At 45.5% G+C, this 22,211-nt stretch overlaps 1 protein-coding gene across 1 annotated transcript in view; it reads right to left on the bottom strand.

The window, feature by feature from the left end:
* LOC126335706 (Down syndrome cell adhesion molecule-like protein Dscam2) overlaps positions 1-22,211 on the bottom strand; it is a 326,975-nt gene that overhangs the window by 264,206 nt on the left and 40,558 nt on the right. The window contains exons 2-3 of the mRNA XM_049999163.1: positions 13,538-13,665; positions 3,639-3,837 (exon numbers count right to left, since the gene is read on the bottom strand). Coding sequence (XP_049855120.1) covers positions 3,639-3,837; positions 13,538-13,665 — 327 coding nt within the window. The remainder of the gene's footprint in view (positions 1-3,638; positions 3,838-13,537; positions 13,666-22,211) is intronic.

Here is a 22,211-nt window from a genome sequence, read left to right as displayed (position 1 = left end):
GCTTTCCGCAATCCCCCCACCCCGCAGCTGGCTCATCCGTCTTAGAAACAGCTCACATAGGTCCCTTCTTTCATTTTAAAGATTCGTTCCCTTCAACGGTTATTCATACACACTTGGTAGAAGATGCGCATCGATGATCTACTGATGCGTCGTCACCATATTGGTCTTCACTCGCCGATGTCAACGGTGATCGCCAATCTCTGCAGCGTGGTGCGAATGAGATGGATTTAAAAAAAAAAAGCCTTCCTTGTATGCTCATTTCCTGTTTTTGGTAGACGTTATTGAGGTCTTTACTGACAGGGACCGACGGCTGAAGTGGAGCTTCTTCTTACGTTTAAGGTGATATTAACTTCGCCTTCTTTCTATAGGCTGAGGTACATTCAGAAATGCGAGGAAATTAAAAAAAAAAACTTTAACTTGTCATCAAAACGTCGTCGGTTTCTGGTTCGACCACTACAACTGCTTAAACTGTCAAATTATCAGCAATGGTGGCCGAAAACTTTAGGGATAAGAATTCACCCTCATTGTGTCAATAGCCTTGTCAAGAACGCGTAGGAGCGGACACAGGTTCTGGGTTACCTCTTTCCCTTGTGATGGGAAACTACCTCTAAAAGGTGGAGGAGCAATGATCAATGGCATGAGGATGGAGAAGGCAATGGAAACCACTACATTTAAGACAAATAATGTGTACCCATAGTTCATGTGGCTTGTAACTGGAAAAAGAATGGTAATTTCTTCATTGGCAAAAGATTCCAGATTGGTCCCCCGTACGGATCTCCGAGAAGAGACTGTCAAGAGGTAGGCGTCCATGAGCAAAAAATCGAATAATCAACGACGGGAAAAGATTCTCCGAGTTGGAACATGGAATGTCGTAAATTTGAAAGTACTTGGAAAGCTATAAAATCTGAAAAGGAAAATGCAAAGACTCAATCCATATATAGCGGAGGTCAGTGAAGTGAATCTGAAAGCATATAAGATTTTATGGTGAGATGAACACAGACTGAAATGAAGAGCAGCAGAAAATTAAGATAGTGGAACCGGATTTATTACGAATAGGGGAGTAGGTTAATGAAATCCTGCTGCATACCGTTGAAGAGCATCAACATTTGTTTCACCAAGAAAAACTACGTAATCACAGGGCAGAGAGTGAATTACTGCGAACAGTTCGGCGATAGGGCTGTTCTCATGAGAATCGACAGCAAACCAACGACGACAACGATAGTTCAGGTAGACATGTCAACATCGCAAGTGGCAGATGAAGACTATAGGGAAAGTATATGATACGGGTAAATCAGTATCTAAAGGGCGACAAACACTTCATAGTCATGTGGGATTGGAACGCAGTTGTAGGGGAAGGAATAGAAAAATGAGTTACGGGAGAAAATGGGCTTGGTAGTAGGAATGACAGAGGAGAAAGACAGTTCTGCAATAAATTTCAAGCGACAGTAACACATATTATGTTCAAGATCCTCAAGGATGAGGTGGAAAAGACCCTGAGACACGGGATGGTTCCAGCTTTATTAGATCATTGTCAGACAGAGATTCAGAAATCACATATTGGATTGTAAAAGATACCTAGATGCATATACACTCCTGGAAATTGAAATAAGAACACCGTGAATTCATTGTCCCAGGAAGGGGAAACTTTATTGACACATTCCTGGGGTCAGATACATCACACGATCACACTGACCGAACCACAGGCACATAGACACAGACAACAGAGCATGCACAATGTCGGCACTAGTACAGTGTATATCCATCTTTCGCAGCAATGCAGGATGCTATTCTCCCATGGAGACGATCGTAGAGATGCTGGATGTAGTCCTGTGGAACGGCTTGCCATGCCATTCCCACCTGGCGCCTCAGTTGGACCAGCGTTCGTGCTGGACGTGCAGACCGCGTGAGACGACGCTTCATCCAGTCCCAAACATGCTCAATGGGGGACAGATGCGGAGATCTTGCTGGCCAGGGTAGTTGACTTATACCTTCTAGAGCACGTTGGGTGGCACGGGATACATGCGGACGTGCATTGTCCTGTTGGAACAGCAAGTTCCCTTGCCGGGGAAGGAATGGTAGAACGATGGGTTCGATGACGGTTTGGATGTACCGTGCACTATTCAGTGTCCCCTCGACGATCACCAGAGGTGTACGGCCAGTGTAGGAGATCGCTCCCCACACCATGAAGCCGGGTGTTGGCCCTGTGTGCCTCGGTCGTATGCAGTCCTGTTTGTGGCGCTCACCTGCACGGCGCCAAACACGCATACGACCATCATTGGCACCAAGGCAGAAGCGACTCTCATCGCTGAAGACGACACGTCTCCATTCGTCCCTCCATTCACGCCTGTCGCGACACCACTGGAGGCGGGCTGCACGATGTTGGGGCGTGAGCGGAAGACGGCCTAACGGTGTGCGGGACCGTAGCCCAGCTTCACGGAGACGGTTGCGAATGGTTCTCGCCGATACCCCTGGAGCAACGGCGTCCCTAATTTGCTGGGAAGTGGCTGTGCGGTCCCCTACGGCACTGCGTAGGATCCTACGGTCTTGGCGTACATCCGTGCGTCGCCGCGGTCCGGTCCCAGGTCGACGGGCACGTGCACCTTCCGCCGACCATTGGCGACAACATCGATGTACTGTGGAGACCTCACGCCCCACGTGTTGAGCAATTCGGCGGTACGTCCACCCGGCCTCCCGCATGCCCACTATACGCCCTCGCTCAGAGTCCGTCAACTGCACATACGGTTCACGTCCACGCTGTCGCGGCATGCTACCAGTGTTAAAGACTGCGATGGAGCTCCGTATCCCACGGCAAACTGGCTGACACTGACGGCGGCGGTGCACAAATGCTGCGCAGTTAGCGCCATTCGACGGCCAACACCGCGGTTCCTGGTGTGTCCGCTTTGCCGTGCGTGTGATCATTGCTTGTACAGCCCTCTCGCAGTGTCCGGAGCAAGTACGGTGGGTCTGACACACCGGTGTCAATGTGTTCTTTTTTCCATTTCCAGGAGTGTATAAACTCACGAGAACATGGCAAGTGACATAACACGATTTATAAGAAAATGGATCAAAATAAGCTAACACGTGTTTCAGCGTATCCATAGAACTCGACTATGTCTGAGAAACCAACGGTCAAAGTTGTCGTGGTATTTTCCTGGTACTGTAAGTGCCTTTTACTGCGTCAAATCCTCAGATGAAATGGTGGCGCAGTGGTTAGCGTCGTGGCTTCTTAATTTTGCGCGCCACGTGTTCGAAACCCAATTACTACTTTTGTTTTTGATTTTCATTTACACACATGTCTGTAGAAGATTACTATACAAATGGTTTCCAGTGTATAGTGATATAACGTTGTCTTTATTCGTCTACTAATTGTATGTCAGAAAAACGAATAAAAAAAGTAAAAAACAAAAGAGAGAGAGAGAGAGAGAGAGAGAGAGAATTATTTGAAATTGTTTACGCGTGACGTCTAGTGGTCAATTCTGCATTACATGGGGGTATCCGGATACTTTTGATCAGATAACGTGTGTCCGTCATGCCCACTTAGCGCGTTAATGGCCAGCAGTGTGCTTAACTCCTGTATCTTGTGGAACGCGGGAGTTCGCAAGTGCAGAGCGAGTTGCTAGGTGTGCGCCGAGACTGACCTGCAGTGACGGCGACCCGGCGGCTCACGGCGGAGCCCACGGCGTTGCGGGCGACGCAGCGGTAGGCGGTGCGGTGCACCCCGGGCCGGAACTGGTCGGCGGTGAAGGCGGGCAGCAGCAGCGAGCCGTTGGCGAGCGGGTTGCGCAGACCGGGCACCGTGCCCGCTTCGGCACCCTCCCACGTCTGCCAGCGCACCACCTGTCGCCAGGCAACACACACACTCATCCAGTAATTCAGTCCTTCCTGTTGGGTGCCTGCCAACGCCAACCTTGACCTCAGCCCATGTGCAAGGCACCAAGTGGCAGGAGGCGAGTCAGACATTATCTTCTCACGACGAGTACTGCGATCGGAACTATAGATCTGTGAGGATGCATAGCTCCCAGGATATACAGGGCGAATCGCATGAGACGTAGCACCCATTATATTTCCTGAATGGTTCAACTCATCGAAACAAGATTTTTGACAGATCACAGGAAATAGAACGGTATGTATAACATTCTTCTCGGATCTGCAACCGGTTGAAGACGACTTTGTGATTCGGCCGCAGACGTAAGAAGAATATTATTTTATTACACTGGGACAGCCTATGTAGCCAGAAAGGCACGTATCCCATTATCTCATTGCTCTTCCTAAAGATCTGCTGCCTCCCGGTTTATGCACAGAGGTGATCAAAGCCACGAGAAAGCGATATGATCATACAGTAGATAGATGGCGGTAGTATCGCCAGCACTAGGTATAAAAGGACACTCAATTGAAGGAGCTGTCGTTTGTGAGTAGGTGATTCACGTGAAAAGGTTTCCGAAGTGTTTAAGGCCGTACGTCGGGAATTAACAGACTTTGGCGCTACATCTACATCTAAATCTACATGACTACTCTGCAATTCACATTTAAGTGCTTGGCAGAGGGTTCATCGAAAAACGAACACCTAAACCTTTCTGTTCGAGATCTGATTTCTCTTATTTTGTTTTGATGATCATTCCTACCTATGTAGGTTGGGCTCAACCAAATATTTTCGCATTCGGAAGAGAAAGATGGTGACAAATTTCGTAAATAGATCTCTCCGCGACGAAAAACGTCTTTGCTTTAATGACTTCCATCCCAACTCGCGTATCATATCTGCCACACTCTCTCCCCTATTACGTGATAATACAAACCGAGCTGCCCTTTTTTTGCACCCTTTCGATGTCCTCCGTCAATCCCACCTGGTAAGGATCCCACACCGCGCAGCAATATTCTAACAGAAGACGAACGAGTGTAGTGTTAGCTATCTCTTTAGTGGACTTGTTGTATCTTCTAAGTGTCCTACCAATGAAACGCAACCTTTGGCTCGCCTTCCCCACAATATTATCTATGAGATCTTTCCAACTGAAGTTGTTCGTAATTTTAACACCCAGGTACTTAGTTGAATTGACAGCTTTGAGAATTGCACTATTTATCGAGTAATCGAATTCCAACGGATTTCTTTTGGAACTCATGTGGATCACCTCACACTTTTCATTATTTAGTGTCAACTGCCACCTGCCACACCATACAGCAATGTTTTCTAAATCGCTTTGCAACTGATACTGGTCTTCGGATGACCTTACTAGACGGTAAATTACAACATTATCTGTGAACAACCTAAGAGAACTGCGCAGATTGTCACCCAGGTCATTTATACAGATCAGGAACAGCAGCGGTGGGGGACACCTGATAATCACTTCAGTTTTACTCGATGATTTGCCGTATTCTTGTATTCCTCTCCAGCAAGTTTTCTACACCCAGGAACCACGTGAGTTTTTTCCTACATTCTTATACCCTAACAGTCTCTTCCTTATATTCTGCAAGAAGAAGACCCAGATTTCAAAATCTAGCATTCATTCATCTTTATATGGGTTTCTATTTGGCAACTGTGTTTTTGTCAATACATACACAAATACCTCCAGTTCGTTTTGCATGTCAAACATTTATTAGGTCCTTTGTACATACATACAACATTTCACACAGTTTTGGATGCAGTGTACCCAGTCTAGCTAGGCAAGTAAATTCAGTATTCTGACATCCACAGTGCCAAGAGTGTTCCGAGAATACCAATTTCAGGAATTACCACGGACATTGCAGTGTCAGACTTCACTTAGCGACCGAGAGAAGCGTAGTTTGCGTAGGGCTGTCAGTGCTAAAAGACAAGCAAAACTGCTTAAAATAACCGCAGAAATCAATGTGGGGCGTATGACGAACTTATCCGTTTGTAGAGCATGGCGAAATTTGGCATTAACTGGCTATGGCAGCAGGCAACTAAAGCCAATACCTCTGTTAACAGCACTACGTTGCCTGCAGTGCCTCACCTTGGCTAGTCAACCTGTTGGTTGGACCCTAGTCAATTGTAAAACCTTGGCCTGGTCTAACGAGTCTCGATTTCAGTTCATAAGAGCTGATGGTGGGGTTCGAGTATGTGGCAGATCCCAAGAATCCATGGGCTCAAGTAATCAACATAGCACTCTAAAAGCTAGTGGTGGCTCTATAATGGTGTGGGCTGTACTTACATGGAATGGACTGGGTCCTCCGTTCCAACCGAACTGATCAGAGGCTGGATATGATTATTTTCGGATCCTATGAGACCATATTCAGCCATTCATGTACTTCAGGTTCCCAAACAGCGGTGGAATTGTTGTGGATGACTATGCACCGCGTCACTACACCACAATTGTACGCAATTCGTTTGAAGAACCTTATGGACGATTCGAGCGAATGATTTGGTCACGCGGGTGGCCCGGCATGAATACCATCAAACATTTATGGGGCATAATCGAGAGGTCAGTTCGTACAGGAAGTCCTACACCGGCAATACTTTCGCAATAACGGATGGCTACAAAGGCATCAAGTCGAGTTCGTGCACTATGCCAGGCAAAAGGTATCCCATAGCTTCTGTCACCTCAATGTATATTTTGCAGATTCAGTTCAGCGCGGATGTAATCGTTTCGCTTTTTATCCACTTAAGTATATGCAGACTCATTTCACAGTCTTCTGTTCTCTTCCCATCTTACTTCTTAGGGATCCACTTTTCGCGTCCATAGAGCAGCGCTTGTATAGCCATAACCTAACAGAACTTTAACAGAGTATCTCTGAGGACTTTATTTCCCAATATTCTGCTAAAATTTCACAGAAATAGGTTAACAGATCAAACTTATTTTCTATTTCAGGGTTTGCCCTAATACTACAACCTAAATATTTAAAAGTATTAGCTTGGTCTAAGATCTGCTCGTCAGTTTCAGTCTTAAAATGCCGGTGATTTGGTCTTGTTGATAGACATGTTCAGATTGTGTTCTCTGGCTATTTTACTTAAATTAAAGACACGTTCTTGTAAGTCACTATAATTTTGACTAAAAATTACCCATTCGTCAGTAAAAAGTAGTGTACTAGCATTTAAATTGTTAATGTCAAAATGTTTTGTTGTCTGCACTCAAGTTCTGGTTACATTGTCGATATATGTGTTAAAATGAGTGGTTGGGAGAGTACTCGCCTAATTCCTTCCTTTATTTCAGCCGTAGTATGTCTGCTGCCGCTATTTTTATTTGTATTTTGTTATTCTTACATAAACCCTGAACGCTGTCACAAGATGAAATGCGATCTATCTGTTTCTTGAAATTTCTCTCAGTTTGTTGCGATTTACTTTATAAAACGCCTTTTCATAATCAATCATGGCAAGAAATGATGGTAAACTGAATTCATAGTGTTTTTCTAATTGCGGCGCTATGGTGAAGTTAGAGTCTAAGCATGATTTCCTCAGGTAATGTAATGGCGATAGTCGTTTCGTTACAATTTTAGCTTACACTTTATAACATGAATTCAGAATGCTGATACCTCTGTAGTTCTGATATTCACGTCTCTTTTCTTTCTTATAAATTGAGCACAACTGCACTATATTCCATTCTTCAGCTATAAAACCATTTTGGCAGCACATCGGACATAAAATCAAGTATTCTAACTTTGCAATATTTGGTGCATATTTTACCAGTTGCATATTGATTTTGTCACACCCTGGTGTGTTCCTGTTCTTGCTAGTTACTGCATCCTACAGTTTCTACAACGCTGTTAACTCTACGTTTCTATCTGGCGCATGCAGAACCATCAGTGTTATATAGTACTGTAATCAGATTCAGATGTCGAATTTATTTTCAGATTATTTACTTTATTTGTTTAAATGTTTCATTATTTTGTATGCTTTGTCTTGTCTTACTCTTAATTTATATACAGTATCTTAATATAGTTATTCCAACTAAGATTTTTAACTTGTCCGATTTTCTTTTTGACTAGAACTGATCTTCTTTCATACTCTACTCTCAGCTCTTTATCATCTGCAGAATTCAATATTTTTTAAGTAGGCCGGCCGCAGTGGCCGAGAGATCCTAGGCGCTTCAGTCCGGAACCGCGCGACTGCTACGGTAGCAGCTTGGAATCCTGCTTCGGGCATGGATGTATGTGATATCCTTAGGTTAGTTAGGTTTAAGTAGTTGTAATTTCTAGGGGACTGATGACCTCAGATGTTAAGTCCCATAACACTCAGAGCCATCTGAACCATTTTTGACCCATTTTTAAGTAGACATGTTTCTTATCTTCAATTAGACTTCAATTTCGTCATCGCAATATCTCAAACCTCTTTTGAAAAGGAAAAAAAAAACTTTTCTTCCTTGTACCAAGTGCTTCTGAAGCTGATTAACTGGTGCTTCCTTCATATTATTCCATTCCTGATTGATGTTATCCACTTTTATAATTAATCTTGTGTACTCTTCAAGCATTTTCTGATATAGTAACTTCATACTCTCTTCTTGAAAGCACCGTATTTTTAAATGTTGTATCAGCAGCATTTTGCTTCTGATTAGAATATATCTCCCATCTTTTAGGTAGTTTTATTTTCGAAAATAACAAGAAATGATCTGAAAAGACATGTGGAGCTCTAAAGATCCTTGTGTCTTGCACTAAAGACTAAGTCTTCTTATTTGCAGTTACTTAGTGTATAATTGTGGCAGAGCCTGTTGCTGCCCAGGTATATTTGTGGATCTGTTTTTGCCTGAAGAATGTATTTGTTACCCTTAGCTCATTATTTAATGGGAATGTCTTCAACCCATACCTATTATTATCAGTTACGTTTCCCATTTCAAAACCGGTAATATTCATGGAATGTTACCTACCTCTACATTTAACCCTTTTAGACCGGAATGTTTTTCTAGAGGAAGAAAAATTTTTCTTCATATTGTAAAGCTTTTACGTGACGTTTTATTAAGTTTAAAGTTTCATACAAAAATACATACCCATTTTCAGAACGTACTTTTTACATTTTACAGATTAAAATAACTAATTACGAAGTATTCTCTACTGCAATATAGAGTAAAACGACCATTCAATAATTACCGTGCAAAAAATAACAATATTCAGTTACAAAATGGGATACATGGAACCAGCCACATGCGTGTATTCTGGTAGACATGCTTTGATCACCTCTGTGCAATGCTTCATTGACTTTTTGATATTTTCATAGTGATGCCCAACAGTTGGCAGCACTTGTGTGTGATGAAAAGGTTTAACAATAAAAAATGTGTACCTCAGATTTCATTTGGGAAAAACTACTTCCGTTGCAGCTGAGACACTAACAGTTAATATGCACAATCATAGCCAGAGGGACTGATAGGGTTAAATATCCTATTATCAGATAATCACTTTTGTTTGTATTATGTAGAGTTCTTTATAAGAAATCCGTCGTCTGGGGCACCTACTCCAATTATCGATAGGTTACCTCCTGATATATTTATTTTCACCATTATTGTCGGTTCTTTGATGAAAGTGTAACGGTGCGCACAAAAAGAAAGCGAGCTACCGGCGTTGGGAGGACCAGCTCCAGGCGGCTTGAGCTAGCGCGGAAAATATTCCCTTCGTATCTAATGAGGCAGCACGCAAAGGCAGCGGGCTGGTAGCGCCGATCCGCGTGGTCTCGCATCTGGCGGCGACCGGGACGAACGAGACATTCCTTGTCCACTTTCGGCGCGCCGGTTGGCGACGCGCTGCGCTGACAGAATCGGATCGCATACCCTCCAATATTTTTCAAACGATTTTGCAGGAACTAAGAGTTAATTTTCGCGTTCCTTATAGCTTCTTATGTCATCTTCAAATTCGATAACTGTTAGACTCATTGTGACATTCTAATTGATGTAAGACGCAGCGCGAAAATCTGAAAAAAATAATAAAATAAAAAAATAAAAAAATAAAATAAATGCAATGGAAATATGGATTGCTACGATTCTGCCTTTGGTGGATATTACGCCATATGTTGCTTGGAATGAAATTTAGCTAAGGTTCTGAATTTTTCGTTAGACTTGGGAGGAGATTTCTACATGTCGCCAATACCAAGAAAATTGACTTATGTAGCTTGTACACATCAGACCGCAGGCGCTCCGGAATGAAGTATTCATGACATACTTCATATATCCTAAACCGTTCGAGATATCAATACGATATTTTCTATACGGTTTTCCTATATGGTTAATATAGGGAACTTTCTTCTGCGGGATATAGCAGAAGCTTAATGAAAAATTCCATAACTTAGCTAAATTTCATTAACAGCAACGTATGGTGTGGTATGCACCAAACAAAAAATCCTAGTGTCCCATACTTTCCATTACAAACGCTTTAGAACTTTAGGTAGTGACTTACTTAAATGAGAGCATCACAGTAAGTATGACCATTAGCAAGATGATTGGCATTCACCCTGAAACAGACATATAAAGCTATACGTAAGGGCCGGCTTTGTGGCCGAGCGGTTCTAGGCGCTTCAGTCTGGAACCGCGCGACCGCTACGGTCGCAGGTTCGAATCCTGCCTCGGGCATGGATATGTGTGTTGTTCTTAGGTTAGTTAGGTTTAAGTATTTCTAAGTTCTAGGGGACTGATGACCTCAGATGTTAAGTCCATAGTGCTCAGAGCCATTTGAACCGATTTATACGTATGGGAAAAATTATTATTTGTTTGATGAATATTTACTTAAAATAGTACGAGAAAGACTGCAGAGCTAACGCAGCGCTCTCGATGTTCTGCCCATAATGGCACAGATGCACCTTGACTGGAAGGTTATTCAGCGTTCTCTGTGTGCACCAAAGGACACATATAGCTGCGCTGGAGAACGCAGTGAGTCAGTGCAGACTCCTGGCTTTCTCTCTGTTCTTACTCTGACAGTGTATTTTGTTTGTTAAAATCTTTTTCCACAGAACAATAACTGCAGCACAGGCTATTTCCTTTGAAGGGATTCCACCGTAGATTATCTCATACCTGTTTACTGTCGTAGAACATCGTCCTTTTGGTTTCTGCCAAGGTTGTGGTTTTTTGAATTTAGTTCATTTTCTGTTTCTTTATCTTTGAAACTGCATAAGTTCCAAGTAGCCAACTTGAATTCACTGTCTATTCCAGGTCGTTTGTTTGCGTTGCATGGTAAGGTCATCTTCAATTTATCCTTGCGTTTTTCTGGAGATTCTAATATTGTAATTCCCCTTTACAGGGTACCGGCCTGTAGCCAGGGAAGCTAGGTAGTTTAGCTGCCGCCTTCAGGTGTACCAGCACGCTTCTTTTGGGGTTGTCTCCATTAGACGGTTGACTTCACTACAGCCGTGGATCCGTCTCTGCTAGCTTTTTAGGCTGTCCCTCTCCATTTTTGATCGAGGTTGCCTCCTTTAAGAGTGTCGGCTTCGCCTACTCCCAACAGATCCGTCTGGCTTGAGTGTTTCTGCCAGGAACTTTAACTCCCACCAGCATATCTCTGTGTGTCGCAGTCGAATTCACAAAAAACCTCGCCGACGGAAAGGCGGCGTTCCCTGAGGGGCGTGGGGAACACGTAGGCTGATCAGTCCGGCTATACACTCTATAGTCTTCTAAGAACGACTACACTCATTCTCATTAATTAAGGATAATTGCAGAATGTGATGCCACACAACGTGGCACTACACAAAACTGTCGCTAATAGCACAGGCACATAGGGAAAAAACACACGACATAGATCTGTAAGTCCACGGTATTGATGATAAGTTGAGATAACAGTCCCCATACACATGTACGACAAAACGCCACTGTTTCCTGCGCATGTACCCCGACATCAGTATCGGATATGATCACCATGATCACGTACATAGGCAGCACAACGGGTTGGTATACTGAGGATCAGGTGGTCGACCAGCTGCTGGGATATAGCCTCCCATTCTTGTACCAGTGCCTGTCAGAGCTCCTGAAGTGTCGTAGGGGTTTGAAGACGAGGAGCGATACGTCGACCGAGAGCATCTTAGGTGTGCTCGATGGGGTTTAGGTCTGGAGAACAGGCAGACCACTCCATTCGCCTGATATCTTCTCTTTCAAGGAACTCCTGCACGATGGCAGCTCGGTGGGGCAGTGCGTTATCATCCATCACGAGGAAGGTGGGACCCACTGCAGCCCTACACCAGTGCATCCCTGTTGCAGTTCCTCTGTCAAAGACATGCACTGGTGTATGTGCACCAATCATAATCCCACCCCACACCATCAAACCACGACTTCCATACCGGTCCGCCGGTCGGTGTGGCCGAGCGGTTGTAGGCGCTTCAGTCTGGAACCGCGCGACCGCTACGGTCGCAGGTTTGAATCCTGCCTCGGGCAGTTCTAAGATCTAGGGGACTAATGACCTCAGATGTTATGTCTCATAGTGCTCAGAGCCATTTTACATACCGGTCCCTTTCAAGGGCATTTAGCTGTTGGTATCTGGTTCCTGGTTCACCCCAGATGAAACTCCGGCTGGAATCACTGTTCAGACTATAGCTGGACTCGTCCGTGAACATAACCTGGGACCACTGTTCCAACGACCATGTACTGTGTTATTGACATCAGGCTTTACGGGCTCTCCTGTGACCAGAGGTCCGTGGAATGCACCTTGCAGGTATCCTGGCGAATAAACTATGTCTGTTCAGTCGTGTGTAGACTGTGTGTCTGGAGTCAACTGTTCCAGTGGTCGTGATAAGGTCCCGAGCAAGGCTACCTGTAGCACTCCGTGGCCGTCTGCGGGCACTGATGGCGAGATATCGATCTTCTTGTGGTGTTGTACACTGTGGGCGTTCCGTAATGTAGCGCCTGGACACGTTTCCTGTCTGCTGGAATCGTTGCCATAATCTTGAGGTCACACTATGTGGCACACGGAGAGCCCGTGCTACGACCTGCTGTGTTTGACTAGCCTCCAGTCGCCCTAGTATTCTACCCCTCATAACGTATGTGACCTTTGAGCCATTTTCAACAATGTCACCATTAGCAAGTACTAAAACGTCTGGACACTTACTCGCTGCACCGTACTCTGACATGCACCAATTCGTCTTTGCGTATGTGGACTGCTGCCAGCGCCACCGTGCGACGACTGCAGGTCAAATGCACCCCATGGTCATACCACGAGGTGATTTAAACCCGTAAACCGCCCACCTGAGCGTTGTTTCACCATGTATCAGCATTATCCTTAATTTATGAGCATAAGTGTAGTATCAATAGTGGTATGACATGGGCAGTCATACCCGTTACGCATTGGCGGTTCTCTGCAACATTAAAAACTTGGGGAACCTTTTCTGCAAGGAGATCCTGTGTTACTGTTTCGTTTAACGACGCCCAAGCGGTACCGGTTACGCGCCGTTATGCGAGACGAGGACAGTTCAGGCTTATCAAAGCTGTTCAGCAACTTCTAAACAAAATAATTTTAATTCAGAAGGTTCTCTCCAGGCTAACAAACCCCACTTCCACCACACATCGCAAACTGACTCTAGCGTACACAGTAGCCGGAGGACGAAACTACATGTGCGGTCAGAGTGATAGATTGCAGATTAAGGACAGGCTTGAAAAATGGAAGAAGAAGAGACGCTGGATTTCGGACGTACCGGAGTGGGGTTTCCGTGTGCAGAGCAGGGTATGAGGACCCCGGCGGAGCTGGAGAACTGCACGCTGTGTGGCGGCTCCTGCAGGAAGACCGGACCTTGCAGCGCCAGGGGCACTCCCGTCGCGCAACCTGTAACCAGAGGGGTGCTAGAGCGCACAGTAGCAGGGGCGCTCACCTAGTCAGCAGCATGCCTGGTGAAGGTACATGTAGAAATGGATCACCGTATAGACAAACACACATGTACACAGTGACAATTATTGACCTGTATGAAAAATAAACGTAAATTAGTTACAAGCTACGGCGTGCACACACTTTATTCAACATGTAAAAGTCACTACTGATTTTCAGATTTACGTTATGACATGCTCGAAGTGCCTACCACCATTGGCGATGATGTGGCGCAGACGCATAGCGAAATTTTGCATGATCCGCTGAAGTGTCGGAACATACATCCTGTCGATGACCTCCCGAATGGCTGTTTTCAGCTCAGCAGTAATTTCGGGGTTATTGATGTACGCCTTGTCTTTAATAAAGCCAAACAAAAAGGAGTCACACGTGTTCAGATCCGTAGGACATGGTGGCCAATCGAGGCCCATGGTAGCGACCTCTGGGTACCCCATAGCCAGAATGCAATCTTCAAAGACATCACACTCTCTCCTGTTCGATGGGTCGAGCTCCGTCTTGCATGAACCGCATCTTGTCGAAATCAGGGTCACGTCCGATATTGGGGATGAAATCTTCTTCCGTTCGGTAGTCACCGTGCCATCAAGGAATGTCGTACCGATTTTTCCGTGATTGGACACTGTACACCACACAGTTATCCGTTGAGGGTGAAGACTTCTCGATAGCGAAACGCGGATTCTTAGTCTCCCAAATGCGCCATTTTTTTTTAAATTGACGAACCCGTTCAAATGAAATTGGGCTTCGTCGCTAACCAAACCACACATGAGCACCCTAATACCCATCGTGCTCCGCGGCCAACCGTGCAGTTTGAACGTCCTCACGAAAACAGTTCAGAAGTTATGACGATTTTATTTCGTATAGTTCAAGAACTGTCATCGAGTATATTAATACGCCTAAGAATTAAATTTTTTTCTGGAGTTTTTAGGAGGATGTTGAAAATCTAAGATGAAACCCAAGCTCCACTTTAGATTTATCTCAGTAACTTAGTGTTCTTTCATAATTAACGTTCCGCAAACTTGATCTCCTACACATGTTCACTGCTGTAATAACTCGAGAAAACCATGAATCTATCAGTGAAAACACAGTAATAGATTAGCAGTCGTAGAGAACACAGATTGTCAGCAACACGGTTGAGTGGTCACGCGGGCCGATGATGAATGCTTACCATCCTGTTTCAAGAAAACTATTTGGCAAAAAAACTGATTCCATCACATTGTACAGCATAACATCTTCGCTCCATAAACGACTGAATTTTCCACCTTTATTGGTGTTGGTTAGTATTCTGCATCCAATGAAGTAAACCGTTGCACGACATTTTAAGATTTTTGCAGAGGTAACAACACATTGTATAGACTTTACGTATGTTTCGTTTTATTCCATTGATTACAATGTATGAAAAGTAGTTACCATATTGGAATTATATTTAAAGCTGCGAGCAGAGCGATATACACTGAAGCGCCAAAGTAGCTGGTATGGGCATGCGTATTCAAATAGAGAGATATGTAAACAGACAGAATACGGCGCTGTGGTCGGCAACGCGTAAATAATACAGCAAGTGTCTGGCGCAGTTGTTAGATCAGTTACTGCTGCTGTGATGGCAGGTTCTCAAGATTTAAGTGAGTTTGAACGTGGTGTTATAATCGGCGCATGAGCGATGGCACACAGCAGATCCGAGGTACCGACGAAATGGCTATTTTCCCGTACGATCATTTCACGAATTTACTGTGAATATCAGAAATCCGGTAAAAGATCAAACCTCCGTCATCACTGCGGCCGGAAAAAGATCCTGCAATATCTGGAGCAACGACGACTGAAGAGGACCGTTCAACGTGACAGAAGTATAACCTTTCAGCAATTTGCTGCAGATTTCAATGCTGGGCCAACAACAACAAAACATCATCAATACGGGCTTTCGGAGTCAAAGGCCCACTCGTGTACCCTTGATGACTGCACGACACAAAGCGTATGCTTAGCCTGGTCCCGTCAACACCGGCATTGGACTGTTAATGACTGAAAACATGTTGACTGGTCGGACGAGTCTCTTATCAAATTGTATCGAGCGGATGGACGTGTACGCGTGTGGACACAAGCTCATGAATCCATAGGCCCTCCACGTCGGCAGGGGACTGTTCAACCTGGTGGAGTCTGTGAAATTATGTGTGGCGTGTGCAGTTCGTGTGAGCCCTGATACACCTAGATACGACTCTGATAGGTGACACGTACGTAAGCATCCTGTCTCATCACCTTCATCCATTCATGTCCATTGTGCATTCCGACGGACTTGGGCAATTTCAGCAGTACAGTGCGACGCCCCACACGTGCAGAATTGCTACAGAGTGGCTCCAGGAACACTCTTCTGATATTAAACATGTCCGTTTGCCACGTAACTCCCCAGACACGAACATTATCGTGCACATCTTGCATGGGTTACCATCCGGTGTGCCGAACGCTGTTGGCAAGCGGGGTGCACTCAGCCCTTGTGAGGCAACCTGAGGAACTACTTGATTGAGAAGTAGCGGCTCCGGTCTCGGTAACTGACATACGGCTGGGAGAGCGGTGTGGTGACCACATGCCTCTCCATATCCGCATCCAGTGACGCCTGTGATATGAGGATGACACAGCGGCGGGTCAATACCGTTTAGTTTTAGTTTTTTTAGCCAGCATTAGAACTGGCGGAATGTTTATCACTAGTAGAAAAATTAAGCAGAGCAGTATTAAATCATCTGACCGGACTGTTCTCACTCGTAAGAGGGCTGCAGACCATTGGTGGATTCAAGTGTCCACAGGGCGGAAGGCGAAAGAGTGTGCAGGTGGCGCTGCCGGCTCCCTAAGCCTTAGCAACAGGTACGAGGTGTTACCCAGTGTTGATGATAACTCTGAGCTAACACGGGTTACCTCTCTCGTTGGGCCAGCGGCCGAATTTCTAATCCGGACAGATGCAGAGGTTGGGTATGCTTGTTATTGGGAGCTCCAACGTTAGGCGGGTGTTGGAACCCCTCAGGGAAATAGCAGACAAGACGGAAAAGAATGCAAGTGTGCACTCGGTATGTTTGCCCGGGCGGGGTCTTCTCCCTCGCGTGGAGGGCGGCTGTCGAGCGCAGTAGGTAGAACCTACTAGATATAGCGGCACATGTCGGCATGAACGATGCCTGTCGCCTGGGTTCTGAGGGCATCCTCGGTTCATTTCGACGGATGGCCAATTTGGCGAAGGTAGCTACTATTGCACGCTTGGTGCAGGCCAAGTTGTCTATTTGTAGCGTCGTACTCAGAGTTGATCACGATTCTCTGGTTTGGATCAGGGTGGAAGGTCGAAAGCAGAGTCTCAGCTGACTCTGCAACATTATCGGATGTGAATTTCTCGAAATCCGCTATCGGGTGGAGAATAGTAGGATTCCCCTTAATAGGTTACGCGTGCACTACATACTGGATGTGGCTAATGGGCTAACGGCGTACGTGTGACGTGCACTTGGGGCTTTTCTATGTTAGAAAAAACTTTCCTCGATATAAAAGACGATTTGCCTGATAAATCAGACGCAATATATTCAGAGAACGTTCGTCGTTGCAGATCAGAGGTAGGAAAGGTTAATGTGATTTTATTAAATCGTAGGAGTTCCCAAAGAAAGGTGCCAGAATTAGTATCGCTTACTGTTGTTTATAATACAAAGATAGTATTAGGAACAGAAAGTTACTTGAAACCGGATGTTAACGACAATGAACTCCTAATTCCAAATTGGAATATTTATTGTAGGGATGGGTCAGTGAGGGTGGCGTGTTTATTGCACTAAAGTATCAAATATCGTTCAAAAATGGTAATCGGATACGTTTATAGACCGCCTGGGTCAGGAGCACAAGTGGTGGAAAGCTTCAGATAGAACTTACAGAATATCGTTACTAGTTTTCCTGATCATGCCGTTGTACTAAGGGGTGACTTCAAGTTTCCAGGTTTGGTTTGGGATCGTTATGCTATCAAAACTAGTGCCGGAGACAGGATTACGTGTAACAATGTTCTGGATGTCTTTTCCGAAAATTACTTTGAACAGATAGTTAAAGAATCAACTCATGGGTAACGTACTAGGCCTCGTGGCAACAAACAGACCTGATCTTATCGCATCAGTTAACCTAGAGGAACGTAACAGTGATCATAAGGCTGGGAAAGCATCTGTGACAACGGGTGTTACGAAGAATAATAAAAAAGGTAGGAAAATGAAACTTCCTGGCAGATTAAAACTGTGTGCTGGACCGAGACTCGAACTCCGGACCTTTGCCAGTCGTGGGCAGGTGCTGTGAGGACGGGTCGTGAGTCGTGCTTGGGTAGCTCAGATGGCCATGCCGGCACGGTAACTCAGCGTGTTCGGTCAGAGGGCTCCGGCACGGTAGATCAGCGTGTTCGGTCAGAGGGCTAGCTGCCCTCTGTAATAAAAAAAAAAACTGAGTTAATGGATCAACAACGAACTAAATCGGGTGTCTTTCGACGTTTTCCCAGAGCAGATAAAACGAACAAAATGAGTTTTTAATTTTTTTTTAAGAAACATGGTTCAGCACTTGCACGCGAAAGGCAAAGGTCCCTACTTCGAGTCTCGGTCCGGCACACAATTTTAACCTGCCAGGAAGTTTCATATCAGCGCTCACTCAGCTGCAGAGTGAAAATCTCATTTAGTTAACAAGAGTGACAGTATACAATTTTCACATTACCTGAGCAGTTAGCATTAATTATTCGGTGAGGAGGACGAAGAACTGGAGAACAAATGGAAAAAATTCAAAGACATCGTGCAGTATCCCCTAGACAACTGTGTTCCGAGTAAGGTCTTCAGCGATGGGAAAACCCTGTCAGAAAACTGCTACGTAAACAAAGAGAACTTCATCTCAGATACAAGAGAAGTAAAAACCTAGCTAACAAAAGTTGAACTAAGTGAAAATGAGCGTAAGAAGAGCAATGAAAGAAGCGTTGAATGACTCTGAAAATAAAACCTTATCAACGAATTTGCGTAAAAGTCCTAAGAGGTTTGATCGCATATAGAATCAGTAAGTGGGTCAAAATCATTTCAGTGACCATACTAGCTCCGAAACGGAAATGACAGAGAGAAAGACAAAATAGTGATTCCAGTCTTCCGAAGTGGTTTCGCCGCGGAAAATCGTAACACGGTCCCTCCTTTCAGTCGTAAAACGAACCACGTGGAATGGAAAAACAACTACGATCGCTTAGTAGTGGAAAGGCGCCAGGACCAGATGAGATACATATTAGTCTACGAAGATTATGTTTAAGGGCTTGCTCCCTTTTTAGCAGTAACTTATGATAGATCGCTAGAGCAACGAAGGGCACCTATCGACTGGAAGGGCCGTAGGACAGATGCACACAACTTTAGCCTACATCGTTGATGTCAGTCTATTGCAGAATTAAGGAACATGTTTTATGCTCAAGAATTATGACGGTTATGGAGAATGTAAATCTCCTCTATAAATATCGACAACGATTCTGCAAACAGAAAGCCTTCGAAGCTCTGTTCACTCTATTCCTTCAGGATATCCACAGTGCCTTAGGCAATGGTACCCAAGTTAATGCCGTGTTCTTTTACTTCAGAAAGGCATTTGACACGAGCTTATCAAGTACCGGAGCAGATTTGTGACTGAATTCAAGACTTCATTGTAGATACAATTCAACACGTCGCTCTTAACGGAACGTAATCAACAGATGTAAAAGTAAAATCCGGCGTACCCTAAGGAAGTGCGATAGGACCGTTACTGTTTACTAAATACACAAATGAATTAGTAGAAACCGTCGGATGCTTTTTAAGGCTGCTCGCAGATGGTTTGGTAGTCTGTAACAAAGTAGCAACGCTAGAACATGGTAACGATTTGCAGAATGACCTCCATAAAATTGATGAACGATGCAGGTTCTGGCAGTTGACTCTGAACGTTAATAAATACAACATATTGCGTACACATGGGAAAAGAAATCCGCTACTGTACAGCTGCACTATTGATGAGAAACCGCTGCCACCAGTACGTAAAATATGTGGGAGTAAATATCCACAGCAACCTTAACGAAAATGACCACATAAAACAAATAGTGGGGAAACCTGATGCCAGACTCAGATTCATAGGAAGAATCTTAAAGAAATATAAGTAATCCACGAAGGTAGTGGCTTATAAGGCGCTTATTCGACCGATTCCTTAGTATTGTTCATCTACACTCCTGGAAATGGAAAAAAGAACACATTGACACAGGTGTGTCAGACCCACCATACTTGCTCCGGACACTGCGAGAGGGCTGTACAAGCAATGATCACACGCACGGCACAGCGGACACACCAGGAACCGCGGTGTTGGCCGTCGAATGGCGCTAGCTGCGCAGCATTTGTGCACCGCCGCCGTCAGTGTCAGCCAGTTTGCCGTGGCATACGAAGCTCCATCGCAGTCTTTAACACTGGTAGCGTGCCGCGACAGCGTGGACGCGAACCGTATGAGCAGTTGACGGACATTGAGCGAGGGCGTATAATGGGCATGCGGGAGGCCGGGTGGACGTACCGCCGAATTGCCGAAATGCTCAACACGTGGGGCGTGAGGTCTCCACAGTACATCGATGTTGTCGCCAGTGGTCGGCGGAAGGTGCAGGTGCCCGTCGACCTGGGACCGGACCGCAGCGACGCACGGATGCACGCCAAGACCGTAGGATCCTACGCAGTGCCGTAGGGGACCGCACCGCCACTTCCCAGTAAATTAGGAACACTGTTGCTCCTGGGGTATCGGCGAGGACCATTCGCAACCGTCTCCATGAAGCTGGACTACGGTCCCGCACACCGTTAGGCCGTCTTCCGCTCACGCCCCAACATCATGCAGCCCGCCTCCAGTGTTGTCGCGACAGGCGTGAATGGAGGGACGAATGGAGACGTGTCGTCTTCAGCGATGAGAGTCGCTTCTGCCTTGGTGCCAATAATGGTCGTATGCGTGTTTGGCGCCGTGCAGGTGAGCGCCACAATCAGGACTGCATACGACCGAGGCACACAGGGCCAATACACGGCATCATGGTGTGGGGAGCGATCTCCTACACTGGCCGTACACCTCTGGTGTTCGTCGAGGGGACACTGAATAGTGCACGGTACATCCAAACCGTCATCGAACCCATCGTTCTACCATTCCTAGACCGGCAAGGGAACTTGCTGTTCCAACAGGACAATGCACGTCCGCATGTATCCCGTGCCACCCAACGTGCTCTAGAAGGTATAAGTCAACTACCCTAGCCAGCAAGATCTCCGCATCTGTCCCCCATTGAGCATGTTTGGGACTGGATGAAGCGTCGTCTCACGCGGTCTGCACGTCCAGCACGAACGCTGGTCCAACTGAGGCGCCAGGTGGAAATGGCATGGCAAGCCGTTCCACAGGACTACATCCAGCATCTCTACGATCGTCTTCATGGGAGAATAGCAGCCTGCATTGCTGCGAAAGGTGGATATACACTGTACTAGTGCCGACATTGTGCATGCTCTGTTGTCTGTGTCTATGTGCCTGTGGTTCGGTCAGTGTGATCATGTGATGCATCTGACCCTAGGAATGAGTCAATAAAGTTTCCCCTTCCTGGGACAATGAATTCACGGTGTTCTTATTTCAATTTCCAGGAGTGTATTTGGGATCCCTGCCACGTAGGACTGATAGAAAGAGAATATACAACAAAGAGCGGTGCGTTTCATCGCGGTATCGTTCAGTCGGCAGGAGAGTGTTACGGAGATGCTTAGCAAACTCCATTGGCAGACGTTACAAGGGAGGCGTTGTACATCACAGAGAGATTTGCTATTGAAATCTCGAGAGAGCACTTTCCGGGAAGAGTCGGGCAATATATGTGATCAAAAGTATTCCGAAACCCCCAGAACCATACATTTCTCATATTAGGTGCATTGTGCTGCCACCTACTGCCAGGTACTCTATAACAGTGACCGCAGTAGTCATTAGACATCGTGAGAGAGCAGAATTGTACGCTCCGAGGAACTCACGGTCTTCGATTGCGATCAGGTGATTGGGTGTAACTTGTGTCATACGTCTGTATGCGAGATTTCCACACTCCTAAACATCCCTAGGTCCACTGTTTCCTATACGACAGTGAAGTGGAAACGTGAAGGAACACGTATAACACAAAAGCGTACAGGCCGACTTCGTCTGTTGAGTGACAAACCGCCGACCATCGAAGAGGGTCTTAATGTGTAATAGGCAGACATCAAATAAAATTATTTTCCGAAGCAAGGGACAAATAATTTGCTCTTGTGCTTACAGAACACCACAATCGCAGGCAGAAGCGTTACAACGGGAGATGAATCTGATGTTGGGCACAACATAGCAGTACCTTCAACAAGCGCCAGGAATTTTCTGTTACTTATGAAAGAGATGGATGCAATCGGTAAAATGAAATGGAGAGTGGCAGCTGATTACAGAAAAGTAAATGACATTACTGGCAACACAGTCTTCACAGTCCCAGGCATCGATGAAATTTTGAACGGATTGGG

The sequence above is a fragment of the Schistocerca gregaria genome, chromosome 2, assembly GCF_023897955.1.
Source record: "Schistocerca gregaria isolate iqSchGreg1 chromosome 2, iqSchGreg1.2, whole genome shotgun sequence".
Classification (NCBI taxonomy): domain Eukaryota; kingdom Metazoa; phylum Arthropoda; class Insecta; order Orthoptera; family Acrididae; genus Schistocerca; species Schistocerca gregaria.
Note: the sequence above shows the minus strand (reverse complement) of the source record. Positions and strands in the feature narration are given on the sequence as shown.